General features: G+C 39.2%; 1 protein-coding gene across 1 annotated transcript in view; it reads left to right on the top strand.

Moving 5' to 3' along the window:
* The window catches only part of insrb (insulin receptor b), a 61,661-nt gene that overhangs the window by 35,961 nt on the left and 10,158 nt on the right, over nt 1-15,542 (top strand). The window contains exons 3-13 of the mRNA XM_060883261.1: nt 9,034-9,355; nt 10,481-10,620; nt 11,510-11,654; nt 11,987-12,201; nt 12,592-12,718; nt 13,007-13,251; nt 13,630-13,797; nt 13,901-14,102; nt 14,325-14,593; nt 15,032-15,180; nt 15,289-15,445. Of these exons, the coding sequence (XP_060739244.1) occupies nt 9,034-9,355; nt 10,481-10,620; nt 11,510-11,654; nt 11,987-12,201; nt 12,592-12,718; nt 13,007-13,251; nt 13,630-13,797; nt 13,901-14,102; nt 14,325-14,593; nt 15,032-15,180; nt 15,289-15,445 (2,139 nt within the window). The remainder of the gene's footprint in view (nt 1-9,033; nt 9,356-10,480; nt 10,621-11,509; nt 11,655-11,986; nt 12,202-12,591; nt 12,719-13,006; nt 13,252-13,629; nt 13,798-13,900; nt 14,103-14,324; nt 14,594-15,031; nt 15,181-15,288; nt 15,446-15,542) is intronic.

The raw sequence follows: 15,542 nt of genomic DNA, 5'->3' as shown, positions 1-15,542 counted from the left end.
CCCAGTGAAGAGCAGTGTTTAACAACGTTTATTTTTCTTATCCTTGTTTCTTATCTCAATACCATAAACCATGTCATGATATGAAAATGTGATCAGTCATGCCTATACATTGTGCACAGATTTATTTATTTTTTTTTGGTCATGCTAGTTTGAAACGGAAGTCAGAAGTGGCACCTTTTTTGCCCTTCAGCTACTGCACTGTAGTTATCTAGCATGACTCATTCTCTCCACTGGCTTTGCATGTGTACACACATACACACACACACACACACACACCTAGCAGGCAGCACAATTATTGTCAAACTTTGTGAGGTTCCTGCATTAGGTGCTCTATAGTAATCTCCAGTGCCCTTAAGGACACATCTGCTGAGACAGCAAGAGACGCATATGTGAAACACGTGTCCAGTATGAACACATCCCTCTGTCTAGCCTCTAGATTACATGGAATTGATTTATTCTTATTTTTGTAGTTAATCAATCATTAACACAAAGGTAAATGATTAGCAGTGTCTTAGCATGCAAGCTAGAAAGGGCAGTGATTGTTTATCCTGATATGATGTCAGCAATGTCCAGCTGTCCTTCCAAAGATGTTGGAAGATTTGCTGAGTTTGACATAATTTTTTTTCTGTTGTTTTAATTAGTTTGGCCATTGTTGGTTGTTGAGGTCACATTAGGTTTGTTTCATTCTGGTTGTCTGAATCACTTTGTGGTTTGGCTCAGTGTTGGCTCTTTGGATTGGTGTTGATTGTTTGGACATCACTGGAAGTTGTGGATGGATTTTGGCTTTTCATCTTTGTTGCAGGTTTGAATCAATGCTGCTGGTTTGGGCCTGGCTTGCTGTTGCTGATTGACTGTATTGGTGGGTTTTGCTCAGTGTTCATAAAGTGTATCTTTATGCACATTTTTTTGGTGTTTATTGTTTTGGGGTTTTCTTTTGCCTTTATTTTTTCTCTTTGTTGTCTTTGTCTTATTTTTTCTCTTTGTCTCTCTTTGTTGTCTCTTTGTCTTTCATTCAGAGTTGTCTTATTTCTTTAATTCAGAGTTGTCTTATTTTTTCGGTTATGCCTGGCAGTGATATTTTGTTTATCATCAGAATATGAGAAGTGTTGGTGTTTTGATTAGCTTTCGGTCACATACAGTTGTTAGAATGCGGTAATCCATTTTGTGAGCTGTGTGTGTGTGTGTAGTGTGCTGCTGAAGAGGCTAGCATGCTTAGTGTTGTGTGTTGAATATGAAACAGCTCTGTATCTGCAGTGCAGCCATTACACTGCTGCAGGGTCAAACTCACACACACGGCACTTTGTTCCTGACTGCCTGCATCCTTCCCCTGCATTCAGCACCCACAATTACTTCCTGAATCAATGCATTCTCTTTCTTTTGACCTTTAAACATGTATTTTATAGCTTAGTTTTATAACTGCTGACAAAATGGTCTTACCACTTTTTCCTGGTTTTTGTCTTTTGTTTATTCAGTATAATTAAAAATATTGAAACTTTCTCTCTGTACGTATTTAATGAGAGAATCATTAGTGAGGCCGGTGAGACCTCAAAGCGCACGTTCGGCTTATGACAAGCTCTTTAATACTGAAGTGACTGATTACATGAACTACCTTTGTTTTTAATCTCATCCATATATGGCTTTATTGTAGATGTAGTTTTAAAGTCATTTTAAATCATTGTATTGGTTTTCATACTTAAGGGAGCACTTTACTTACACGCTAGAAATGTTGAATGAAACTCATCCAAATAAGGCTACACAAACTGCTTCTGACTGGCATTTACACCGTAACAATTTTATATAAACATGCTGGTGGGCCGAGGCCTTCACTACAGCAGGATTTCAAAATACCAGGATAAGGAAGACCTAAGATACGAGTTCCTATAAAATCTCTATTTATAGCTCTGAATTCTCATAGTCTTTGTTGCCATCACAGTTCTTGTGGCTAATCTTTAAGCTCCGGCAGCTTTTTTGAACTCGGTGATACAGGATTACAGGATTTATTTTCCAACAAATTCTGAGGGAGAAATGAATGAAATAGTGGAAATGAAGAAGATTTGAAGACAGGTTTAGTTTTCTCAGGTTGCATCGAGTTTAACATGTGAGCTTTCCCTGCAGCACAGCTGTTTGTGATGGAAAAAACTCAACCTGAAATCTTACAGCTGTGCAGAATTAGCTTACCTAGATGAACTGACAGGAGACAAAGCACAGGAAGCTCGTTTGAAGTCTCGAACACGGATCATTGCTGGGGGATCGTCTGTATAGAAACAACGCAACTTAAATGAAGATACAGTGGCTAGGGCAGTGTTTAGAAGACAATACAGGCATGTGTGATGGATGAGGAAATGCAGACTGGCTCCAACGCTAGAGAACATGAGGAAATCAGTGGCAGCCGATGCCACGAGATGCCAGAAATTGTAAGCTGAAATCGCGGATGAAGGTGAACAGGAACATGCAGAGTCTTCTGGATGATATGTGACAGACGAAAAAGAGAAAAAATAATCAATGCACATGGAGCCACACGCTGAACTTTCATTACTTACGCACTTAGAGGGAAGCTGTACACTGTGGATGAGAACATGACCTTATCACATGTCTGACTTTCTTATGGAGCTCAACAAAGGGGAATTAAATCTGTTTATTATTCATCTTAAACTTCATGGCTTATAAGGTTCATGTTTTGTCTTTTCAGGATGGGGAGAAAATAACATTTAAAAAAAACTGTATTTGAGACACACTATATGACAGCTGGTGGGCTGTGTGTGTTTGCTTGTGTGTGTTAATATTGAGCTAATATACACATAAAAAATGTCGTCACTATGATTTTTCATCTTTGATATTTTGGATATCACAGTCTTTTATCACAATCCGGTCTAAATTGGGACTTTTTAAAAATGGCTTTAGTTCAGTTCTGGAGAATAACGTGAATCACAGTTTAAACACGAACTACACCAAGCTTTTTTCCTCATGTAAAATGTGTAGCTTGCCTTGCTACTTAAGAGAAGATCTCAATATAACAGTGTTTCTATTTACAATACATTAGCTTGAGATTGTTTCTTAAAGATTATTTCTAGCTAATCCTACACATATATGATGCTATATTTATTTGACATTTTAAAGTTAGATTCTTCATAGATGGTTCTTTAGGTGTTGCAAGATTTTATGAGCTAAACATCATTTATAGGACCTTTATTCTCCATCTATTCAGCCTCTAAAACACACACACACGCACGCACACACTTACACACATCCCCAAAGACCAGGTTGAGGTATGAGTCATTTGTTTAGCAGCTGCTGTGAGTTAAGTAGCTTTAACGCTAACACAGGTGACTCATCTCATCTCTGAGGCATTTGTTTATTTTTTCATTATCTTTTATCAGACATGTCATTTTCTTGAGTTAGTTCGACCTGGCCATGTTGTTTTTGTAAATGTGCTTTAATAATAAACTAGACACGACTCTGCTCAGCTCCACAGGAGCTTGTGACTCGGTCGCTGTTGGAACATCCTGATTGGTTCCGACTCAGGATGTTCCCTGTTTTCTGATATCTAATCAGTTTTTTGAGCTTAAGTTTGATTGACCCTTATTTGCCTGAGTGAAGCGGATGGCAGTGATGTTAGACCTTTGCCCGAGGCTTTGATTGTAGGAAGGAGGAAAACATGACGTCTAAAACATGACACATTTCACTCATTAATGACCAGGAAGAAATGGCTCAGATGTTATCAGTGTAAGGAAGACAGAGTTTAATCTTTATCCTGCTTTGTTTGCCACAGTTTATAACAGTGTTTGTATTGTATGCAGACCCATCTCATTTAAAATGAAAAACTGAATATTTACTCAGCATTTATTTCATTTAAAGTGAATTAGAGGTGACTCAATTCGTGCAGGTCTTCATAAATCGCAAAATTTCAGCATTCGTTACGTGTGCACAAATTGTTTAATGGTTAAGAAATTTGAATCTGTATTTATGACCAGTGTATTCATTCAATTGAGTTCATTTGCAGGGGGGAAAAAGAGTAGGTGTATTTTCTCTAACATCCTAAATAATATAGAAACCAAATCTCATTTGAATTTTGTACATTGACTTTCTGAAGTTTATGTGAAGTACAAGTAAACAAGCTAAGTATTAGACTTGCATTATAAAAACTTGATAGCAGTTATACTTCAGTAAACAAGCCAACTCTCAAACTATTATATTTAATACCAGTCTGCTAAGTGCTTTTGTTTAGTATTTGTTCTGCTTATATAGCAATACAACAGTTAAACTAGCAGTGTAGTAAACAGGTTACTCATGAACAAGGGTTATGAGTGAAGAAGGTAACTCTCACACTGACTAAACAGCCGCTAACTGGGACAGTGTGAAAAACCATTAGAGAAACAGTTCAGTAAAGTACACCACATGTCTGCTTTAACGACACACCATCCAGTCGATCTGTTTTTTTGAGTGCCGTTCGGAAAATCGTAGATCATTTATGGATATGTTGTAGATGATCAGAGATTAAAGGTACTGTTTGATGTCTTTGTGTTTTAAGTCAATACTGAATCACTCTTTGTGTTGTGGGGGAAAAACAAGCTTAGCGGATGTAGGAACCTCTTTTGAGGAAGAGTCTTTTACAGTACTGTTGAATCACCTCACCACTGATTCCACTTCAAACGAATCCCAGGTGATTATTCATACACAAAGCACGGCGAGGGGGAAGGTGAGGAGTCGAGTTCAGCGTGATGGCTTTGTTTCTACTTGTTTTTTTTATCAGTTTATTAGACTCTGGTAGGTTTGTCTCTCATATACTGTTACAGCTGTAGTAAACAGTCTAACCTGAACTAGCAAACTGCGTTCTTGTTAGCAGATAAGTGAACCAGTGGTTAGAAGGTGATCATAATAAGGAACATAGTATATAGAGCAAAACGGATTAGTAAATGACTTGGTGCTTAGGAGCTGTATTATTAGCTTCATAAATCCCAGTGAGGGGTTAATAAAGGTGTAAAGCATGGGTGAATTACAGTTACTGTAAATGTGTTACTTTTATTTTGGTGTGTGTGTGTCACTCCCACAACTTGCCCAAGCAGGCCTATGGTTCATTCCTCTGCATTCTCAAGACTCGCACACAGATTAATACAGAGCATTAACCAGTTTATTCTACACTTATTTGGCTTGTGTGTGTGCGCACATTTTAGGGGGGTTAGAAGTTGTCACTCAGTGTGTTGCATGTGGTGGCAGGTTGTCCCATGCTTTTCCATGAACGCCGATCACATATCATGATTGTGATAGAGACATTAAAGCTTTGTGTTTGGTCACAGTGCATGACTATGAAATATACAGCTTATTCACCGTGCGGTATATTTGGGGGTGTGGTGGAGAGTGGTTGTAGTTACGGGGCGCGTGGTTTTTAGTAGGAGTTTCTGGGAGCTCTTGAAGTAATAAACATTAAACAATTATTATCTCTCTCAAAACCAAAACCAATCAAATCAAAACACATTGTCCCTCTTTCTCCTGCCAGTAGTAAAGAAGCTTAACTTCTGCATCCGTTGCGAGTTGACTGAGCTCAGCTTCTCTGTGAATCTGGCGCAAGTTTCAGGATCACAGTCCTTCTCTTATGAAACACTTTTCCACTAGACACAGTGGCACGGTACAGATAATAATCCAAGTCCACTACTCTCCGGGTTGAGTCCCTGTATCCGGTTTCCATCACAGCATTACAATACCTGTGGAAGTAGGAGGAGTTTCTCTGGAGGCACAAAATGTTTCTCTTTAGAAATAAACAATCCCATGGCACTTGAAGCACACTGGAGCAGCAGTTTGTCATTTATTACAAGACATTAGTTCCTTTTCATTCTTGTTGGAAGAGCTATAAACATTCGTTCTCAACAGCCGCTCTTTTTTTTTCACCTCTCTGTCCTCATGTTACTGAGAAACTGCAAAGTGTAAACTCTTCTCTCCTAAAAACTGTAGCTAGGTATTAAGTAACTAGTCATCAGGTGGATTATGCATTTAAACAATATTTTTTGAATGGAGTAAAATGAGAGAGCTCAGTAAAGGATCTGGTTTAAGCCAAAAAACACTTCTCACTTTTCATTCCGTCCAGTAGGCGAATCCTCGGTGTATTCAGCGCTGCTTTTTTCAACACTTTGAATTAACAAATTCTATCAGCAAACTTGTTTGACGACTTCAAATTTTCCTTTTAGTTAAATGACTCCCGGTTCGCCAATATTTAATTAATTAAAAGTCCTGTTATGTTCCCTGTCAGTCTGTCAGTTCCTCAAGATGTGATGTTTAAAATGCTGCTAAGTCTTTTTTTTAAATAACAAACATGACACAGTATTAAGAAATTAAAGAACTGTATATTTCTTTTGACCTTTGAAAAGATTTCATATATAAAGTATATATTTTAAAATTAAAACAAATAAACATGTGGCTCTAATATATTTAGTTATTTCTTCCCTTAAATTATTTCTTTTTTTTTTTACATTTTTTTTTTATTATCGCTGTTTGTACTGGACAACAAAATGCCATCTCTGTACATTTTAAGAGACATGAAGTATTTGCAAATAAACTAGCAGCAAAAAAAACCCAAAACTAAGGGTCATTAAAAAACGGCCGCACACAAATTAGTAAAAAAAAAAACAACAACCAAATATTAAGTGTACTTTTAATATTATTTGTTCATATTCTTTTGCTAAAGAAAAGGGTGGTCTGCCACCAGATGTGTGATGTTCATGTTCTAAGTGTTTAAAACAACTGGATGTACATGTGAGGAAATGAAAGCGGACATTCTGATCATCTCATGTTCATCTTTTGATCTTAAACCCAAACGCCTTCAGTGTACAGTAAAAACAAAAGAAGTGGGCCACGCCGTGTGGGTGTGTGGATGAGCTACATCATTTATGTTGAATCTCCATGTTTTGTGGGCGTAACTGTAAATTAATTAATTATCTGAGCATGCGTGTGTGTGTGGGCTCCTGGTGAAGAGACTTGCCTTTGGGATCAAGTCGTGTTTATTGTTCACACAGTTAAAGGGCCGGGTTATGTTCCTGAGCCGGAAGCGCAGTTCCTCTGCGTCCTATATCCGTGTGACGGAGACAGTGTAAACATAGCTGCTTTATTCGAGGGAAACACACAAACGTGAAGTGTGAATGGAAGTGAGAAGCCTCACTAAGTGCAGATACGTGTCACACTGATCAGGAGGGGTGGTGTGGGTGTGTGTTTGGGTGGGGATTGAGGGGGATGGGGCCTAAGTGGGGAGACCAGTACTGTTGTAGCCCTTTGTTATGGCTTTGTCTTAACTCACACATTTGTTCCTGTTGCATTCCTAGAGAGGTGGGTGTGTGTGTGTGTGTGTGTGTGTGTCTGTCAGTCAGTCAGCTTGTGAGGGGTTAATAAGGGGCGGATCTCTCTCAGCAATAGAAGAAGCCATTGAATGGCTGCCTTCCACGGACAGCAAATACATTGGTTAAGGGTGAGGGCGGATCTCGGGCTGCAGTGAAACTCCAGAGTGGAGTTTTCCAGAAACAGGAGTGAGTGCGTGTGTAAAAGGAGCATCAGTGAAGGAGAGATGTTTACATGGTGCATTCTCAGGATTGGTTTAGTCTTCAAAGTGAAAAGTATACATTTATTTCTTTATTTTTTTTAATTGAGGATCATTTCTGAATATTAAAAAATATCTAAAAATAAATGCTTGTGCAACAAGAATACACAAGGTTTAAAAGTAAACAAAAAAAAAATAAACACAATTAAAAGGTAAAGTTAAAGAAATACAAAAGAAATGCCAAAGACTGCTCTGGGCCACATCACTGTGTTTGTCACATAATCCCTGTTGTGATGACTGCAGCAGAGTCAGTGAGGACATCAGACTACACGGCAAATGGCACGTTTTTTCTGAATATAAAGTTCAAATATAAAAGCAATGAATTTGTTTGCCTCGACAGTCTTTGTGCCTGTGCTGATATTCAGTATAACTGCACTCCTGCTTGTGTGATCCTGTTTAAATATTAATTTGAAATATAAACGAATGAAATTCCCTGTCATGTATATTACATTTAGGACCATATTAATTAGTAATAAATATGTTCATCATTTCAGCAAAACCGTTTGAAACATGGAGTTAAATCTTACTTATTAAAAAAGCAAATAAAATCTAATTATTCATTGAAATAGAATTGAAAGTGATTTTTCTGTCAGAAGTAATCGTAAGATTTCAGCATTAACGTTGTTCTCAGCTACCAGCACTTATCTAAGCACTGTTGATTCTGATTGGTCAGAAACTGTTGATGAATGTGTAACTTCATCTCTGACAGTAGTGCAGCTTCACATCACACGTCTCCAAACATTCATTTTTTTTTTAGATTTAAGATAGAAAAAAAATATATACAAATGACCAAGTCCTATAAGGGTTAAGTCTCCCACCCTGTGTTTTTTTTTTTTTTTTTTTGGGAACCCGCCTCCTCTCCAGTCTTCTGCTGTCCAGTTGTCCAATCAGGACAGACTTCATGCGTCTTGAACCCCTTCACCCCGTCCCTCTTCTCAGCCAGGCGGAGCTCCAGGCTGCTCAACACCGAAGGGGGTTTATGTTGTTTTGTTCCAGTGAGGCCCCCTAGTGTCACATGACGCAGGGGTTCTTACAGGACATTAATGAAGTCCGGCAGATTTAACGCTGATGTCACACTGCAGACAAAAACACTCGCAGTGCAAAGGCTGAAAAATCCTGCAAGTGCGCTGAACTCTCTCCATCTGCCTCTCTCTCTCTCTCTCTGCCTCCCTCTCTCTCTAAATCTGTTGTTGTTGTTTTTTAAATGACTAAACAAGACATTCATTTATTCAGTTCTTTCTTCTTTTATTTTTAAACACATTTTTTGTTTCTTTTTTTATATATTTGAATATCTCTTGAAACAAGAAGCTGCATCCCTAATGTATAAACTATTCTATCAAATCACAACAAGCAAGATTGAAGATTTGGTTAATAATAATAAAATTTAAATGCTAATAATAAAAAGGGTAATGCTACTCATATGAGTACTGAGGTTGTATTTTGTCTGTCCTCAGTTTGTCCTGCTGCGTGTAAACATCACGCCTGCACGTCGTCTAATCAGTGCTGTCATGAGCAGTGTCTGGGTGGCTGTAAGGAGCCGGGGAGTGCCAGGGCATGTGTGGCGTGTCATCACTACCTGCATGAAGACAGGTGTGTGGAGCGATGTCCTTCCGGTTACTACACCTTTAAAGGGTGGCGCTGCGTCACCTTCCAGTTCTGTCAGGAACTTCACAACCACTGCAAACAGACCAAGAGCAAAGACTGTCACCAGTACGTCATCCACGACGGAGCATGTATCCCAGAATGCCCTTCAGGATACACCGTCATGGACTCAACGTGAGTAACACGTTTCTTTACATTATACTAGTCTATATATTAGTCCTGAACAACATGAAAACTTTCCCCCAGGGACAAGTGTACAGTTCTAGTATCTGTAGTATGCACTACTTCTGATTTCAAATAAGTCTCCTTTCTTTCTTTCTTTCTTTCTTTCTTTCTTTCTTTCTTTCATGCTACATGCTCAGTTTCTTTCTTTCTTTCTTTCTTTCTTTCTTTCTTTCTTTCCCCTTACTTCACTCTTTTGCTCATTCTTTTCTCTTCTTCTCATTCTTTTCTTCTTCCTTCTTCTATCACTCTATTTTTCTGTTTTAAATTTTGTTTCCTTGTCTTTCATTCTTTCTTCTGGCTTATTCATGCTGTTCTGTTTTTTATTAATTCTCTCTGTTCCACTCTCCTTCCTATTTTCCTTTAATTCTCTCTTCTTGTGGTCTTTTGCTCACTTCTTGTAGTCTTCACGCTGTTGTTCACTCTTCTTCATTAGTTTTTATTGACTTACACTCACTGTTTCTCTTGTTCTTTGGCTCATTTGCTTTCATTTGAACTCTTTCTTGAATCTTTTGCTTTTTTAATATTTTATTCTTTCAGTCTTTTGCACTTTATTCTTTAACAGGTTTATTGATTATTATTTTTTTCTCTCTTTCACACTTTTTTGTTTGTTCTCTCTCTTGCTGTTTTTTTTTTTATTTTTATTTTTTTTTGCCTATTTAATGCTTTCTTTGTTTCAGTTGTTCCTGGTTCTTTCTTTGTTTGTTGCATGCTATCTCTAGATTTTAGTGACTTGATTGGATTTCTCTCTTCCAAGGACTCGGAAATTGGTAATTTGGTTGTTTTTCTGCTGCAGCCACCTTTGCCTGGCAGGCGTTCACTAATAAGCCCTCACTCCCCCTCACACAAACAGTTTTTCCTTGCTGTTGTTTCTGCAAGTAGACATGATGAACCTTTCTGTTGGTTCATTTATGTTGTTTTCTTCTCAGACTCTCTTTTGTCCTGAAAAAAAAAAACCCACTTTCTGATAAACCACAATGTGTAAACTCAATGTGTTCTGCACCAAGTCACAGCTTTACCTCTGACACCGCCAACTCCTTCCATAAATGCTAAACCGTGTTTTGTCTTTTGTTCCAGGTTAAATTGTACTCTGTGCGCTGGCCTCTGTCCTAAGCTGTGTACCGGAGTGCAGACGATCGACTCGGTGACGGCGGCTCAGGCTTTGCGTGGATGCACCGTCCTCAATGGCAGCCTTATCATAAAGATCCGCGGTGGCAGTAAGCGCCATTTAGAAGATTGATTTTTTTCCTCCCCAGGAAATGTGAACTGTCCGAACAGTCCGTTTGATGTCTGAACGTTATAGTGCATATATAATGAATAATACACATCAAGCAATGATTTGACAAGGCATCACTCTGCGGTAGTGTGACTCTATTTTATTTTAAACGCTGCTCTGTCTTGTGGATAATGAAAATAAATATTAACATCTACAACAATCAAGGGTTTGTCTGCAGAAACAACCAGGATTGGGATGAAGTAGATCAGAACATTGCCCTGGGGGTATAAATAATCATTAGTGGAAATGAATGGCTATACTTTTTAGTGTCTGTGTATGCTATGTTACTATGAAGAACTTCAAGTAACAAGCTTTTATGTGATACCTCAAATATTTTAACTAACTTCAACATCTCCTCATCTGCCAAAATCGTATCCAATAAAATTAGCTTTGTTTAATTCTACATGCTCACTTGGTTTAAACTCCTGATAAGTAAGAGTTTTATTTACACTATGTGCTTTAGATACAAGAGGTCTAGTACTCAGTAGTGTTAGTTTCAGAACGAAGATGCAGATTCTTTATTTAAGTTTAGCTGAGTTTAGTGAAAGCTGACTGATGACTGAAGGTAGCTAGTATATGGTCACTTTAGTCTGATTGTCTGCTCCCTGGCCTTGGCTCTGGATCGTGATAGATTAACTCGGGTGGTTCTGAGACGGAGAAAATTTTACTCTCCTTCAATTAAGAACTAAACGCATTTCTTTTTACTAACAATAAATGAAATGTGGTTATTCCATGTGGCTGTGCAAGGGAAAGTTTACTAAAATAGCCAAGAATAAATGTGAAGTTAAGAGTTCCTGTTTAAGTGGTTAAGCGGTTCCTGTGTTCCTCAGATAACATTGCGGCGGAGCTTGAGGCCAACCTGGGTCAGCTGGAGGAGATCACAGGCAACCTGACTATCCGCAGGGCTTACGCTCTCGTCTCGCTGTCCTTCCTCCGGAAACTCCGCCTCATCCGCGGAGAGGCTCCAGAAATTGGGTATGGCCTCAGATCAACACGTTCACTCACAAGCTCTGTATTCTAGAACATTTCTAAGAAATATAAGAAATATGATGGGGATGTGCTTTTCTCTGCCATGGTGCTGTGATGAGCTGCATTGTAGTTTTACTATGTTTTTATTAAACAGTTTTATTTGTGCAATTTTGACATCAGCGTTTGAAACCACCCTGATGTACCTAAAAAGTTTTATTTCTCTTATATCATGCTTATAATGCTGATTTCAGTAATCAAATCTATATTTGAATAAATAAATTGTTTAAAATTTGGCAACAATTCAGTTTTGTGTTACATTTTATTGGTTGTTTTTGCAGAAACTACTCATTTTATGCGCTGGATAATCAGAACTTGCGCCAGCTCTGGGACTGGTCCAAACACAACCTGACCATCCAGCAGGGCCGCATGTTCTTCCACTACAACCCCAAACTCTGCCAGTCTGAGATTGAGAAAATGGAGGAAGTGACAGGGACCAAAGAACGACAAATCAAGAACGACATTGGACCTCGCACCAACGGGGATCAGGCCTCCTGTATGCTTGCATCTTTCCCATATTTATCATGTTATAACCCTTGAGACACAACAAGTATCATAAAGCAGTGAAGTTTGTACACTCTCTTGCATGTTTTCAAAAATCAGTGTTGATCCACCAAGCAGTTAATCCACACTCCGTTATTGTAAACACTGATGAAGTTTAGATTGTATTAGTCTTATTTTACATGCCATTAATTTGTTATGCACATAACGTATGTACCTTTTATGACTATTTTAAATTGTATACATTTTTATCCCAAAAATATTTCTAAAAAATGTTTTTACAGTCACTGTTTAGATAGATAGATAACACGGTCCTAGGTGTCAAGGTCCACTTATCAATCTGAGTCGACCTTTCTCACCACCTCTCTGATCTTATGTCTCTTAGGTGAAAACCATATTCTGAATTTTACCAGCATCCGTACGATGGCCAAACACATACTGATAACATGGGAGCCGTTTTGGCCACGTGACTTCAGAGACCTGCTGGGATTCATGGTGCTTTATAAAGAAGCGTGAGTGTCATATGCATTTTAGATGTATAACACACTACAGCACCTAGTGTGTGTATAACTGTTTACAGTTATAGAACAGAGCAACCTAACCCCTCTCTCTCTCTCTCTACTGTCTCTCTCTCTCTCTCTCTCTACTGTCTCTCTCTCTCTCTCTCGTCTCTCTCTCTCTCTCTCTCTCTCTACTGTCTCTACTGTCTCTCTCTCTCTCTCTCTCTCTCTCTCTCTCTCTCTCTCTCTCTCTCTCTCTCTCTCTCTCTCTCTCTCTCTCTCTCTACTGTCTCTCTCCAGTCCGCATCAGAACGTGACTGAGTACGATGGACAGGATGCTTGTGGTTCTAACAGTTGGATGATCACAGACGTGGAGCCACCAGAGAGGACATCAGACATGAAGCGTGACCCCGGCTCTCTCCTGACGCAGCTGAAGCCGTGGACACAGTATGCCATCATGGTGAAAACGCAGCTGTCGGTCTCTGACGACCAGCAGGTCAAAGGAGCCAAGAGCAAAATTATCTATGTCCGCACCAACGCCAGCAGTCAGTGCCTTTTTTTTTTTATTAACTTTTTAGTTAAAACAATTTTGCATTTGTTTTAATTATTTTAATGAGGATGTGACTGAAGTCAGTAAAACAAAGATACATTCTAATTTGTAGGTTTTCTGTATTTCATTGCAATTTGTAGTCATTTCAAAAAGTAAAACATGAACTTGACTAGATTATTCATTACCTTGCATTCCATAAAATATCTTTTCATAAACATTAATTTTGTTATTATTTAAAAAAAAATTGACCTAAAATGAAAATGTGTTAAAATGTAAGTGTTCTTTTGTTTTTATTTTACTTTCTTTAACTGAAATTAGTAGATGAAGTAATGAAGAAAGTCTGTGTGTGTGTGTGTGTGTGTGTGTGTTTCAGGACCCTCTGTGCCTCTGGACCCCATCTCCTCCTCTAACACATCATCTCAGATCATTCTGAAGTGGAAAACCCCCTCAGAGCCTAATGGGAACATCACACACTACCGTGTGTCCTATCAGAAACAAGGGGAGGACAGCGAGCTCTACAAGTATGACTACTGTCAGAAAGGTCTGAACCCTGCTTGTCTTTCCTAGGAGGTGTAAAATATTTTGTCTTTGTCATGGTGTTATGGCAGTGTTGAAGAGTTGTCCTGGTTGTTTTTCCCCTGCAGGAATGAAGCTGCCGTCCCGCACTCCCACAAACCCCAGTCAAGACACCAATCAGAAGAGGAATAACACTGAGGATTACAACCACGAGAAGGATAAGTGTTGTAGCTGCCCCAAAACCGAAGCACAGCTGAAGAAGGAGGCAGAAGAGCGCGAGTTCCGTAAAACGTTTGAGAACTACATCCACAACGAGGTGTTTGAACCCAAGTAAGAGCTCACTAATGATAGGGTCAAGAACGAATCAGCACGAAACAGACGCGAGTCACACTGATTCAACTAAGTAATCTTCTGTCAGTGTCTGGGAAAATAAATATGGACTTAAGTTATTTGTGGAAGGATACCTAGCTGGTACCACACAGGTTTATCATTGCAGTTGTCTTGAAAGACATGGAGAAAAATCACTTTCTCTCTCTTTGCTCCCGTCTTTAGATCACACCGTCGTCGCCGCTCAGTGGGAGTGGCTAACTTCAGCCTCTCCTCAACCTTTACCCCACCCCCTCTCTTGGACAACGGGTCGTCCCCTACTCCGAAACCAGAGGAGAAGTTGGTGCTGAAGGTCGTCGGGAAAGAATCGATCGTCATCTCGAACCTGCATCACTTCACCAGCTACCAGATTGAGATCCAGGCGTGTAACCACCCAGAGAACCTGGATTTCTGTAGTGTCGCCACCTTCGTCAGTGCCCGCACCATGCCTGGGGGTACCGTCTCCAACTGTACCATCTTAACCTTTATTCATACTATTTGCCATGTTACTCAACTCCGCATATAATAATGTTGTAAGACTGTCTCGTCTGCCTAATCCTAATCTAATCCAAAAAATCAATATAGGTTACAAAACAGCTATTTACTGTTTTCACTGTAAAACCCCTAAATAAGCTATTTTAAATGCATTGTGGTTACAGCTTTAGTGCAGAATTTCTTGCTATGTTTTGCCCCCTAGTGGAATAACAGAAACATGCTCTTTTTCTAAGACTTACATTTAAGTACATCCACAAGATGAATTTAATTTAGAGTATTTCATATAGGAATTTGTTTGTTGAGCCAGATAAGCTAAATGTCAGCCTAGTTCCAGTACATGGGGCATGACACCCATGTTATATGATGTCTTTAACTTCTGTTTGCTGTTTTATTTGTAGTCAAAGCGGACAACATTTTGGGTCGTGTGACTCATGAGATCCTCCCTGAAGAGCCTGAGTTTGTGTACATCAAATGGCAAGAGCCCAAATCCCCAAACGGCATGATCATCCTGTATGAAGTCAACTACCATCGGCTGTCTGATAATGAGGTCAGCTCAGTGTCTCTCTCACAAAAGCACATCAACCTGCAGCACACACAACACAATTTAATTTTATACGTCTCTCTCTTCCGCTCTCGCTCTGTCCGCCTGTCTCAGGAGATGCATCACTGCGTATCCAGGATCAGTTATGAAAAGAATGGAGGTTGTAAATTGAGAGTTGGACATCCAGGGAATTACAGCGTGCGAATCCGTGCCACTTCCCTGGCAGGAAACGGGTCCTGGACCGAGCCAGTTTACTTCTTCATGCCTGACAGTAAGATTTCAATTACGTGTTTTGTACATGAGTTACATGTGCATTCTGTATGGGTTTTCCTTTATATAGCGCACTCCCATGCAGCTGAAATGAATAA

The sequence above is a fragment of the Tachysurus vachellii genome, chromosome 1 (genome assembly GCF_030014155.1).
Source record: "Tachysurus vachellii isolate PV-2020 chromosome 1, HZAU_Pvac_v1, whole genome shotgun sequence".
NCBI lineage: Eukaryota > Metazoa > Chordata > Actinopteri > Siluriformes > Bagridae > Tachysurus > Tachysurus vachellii.
The sequence above is the reverse complement of the archived record's forward strand: the minus strand, read 5'-3'. Positions and strand labels throughout refer to the sequence as shown.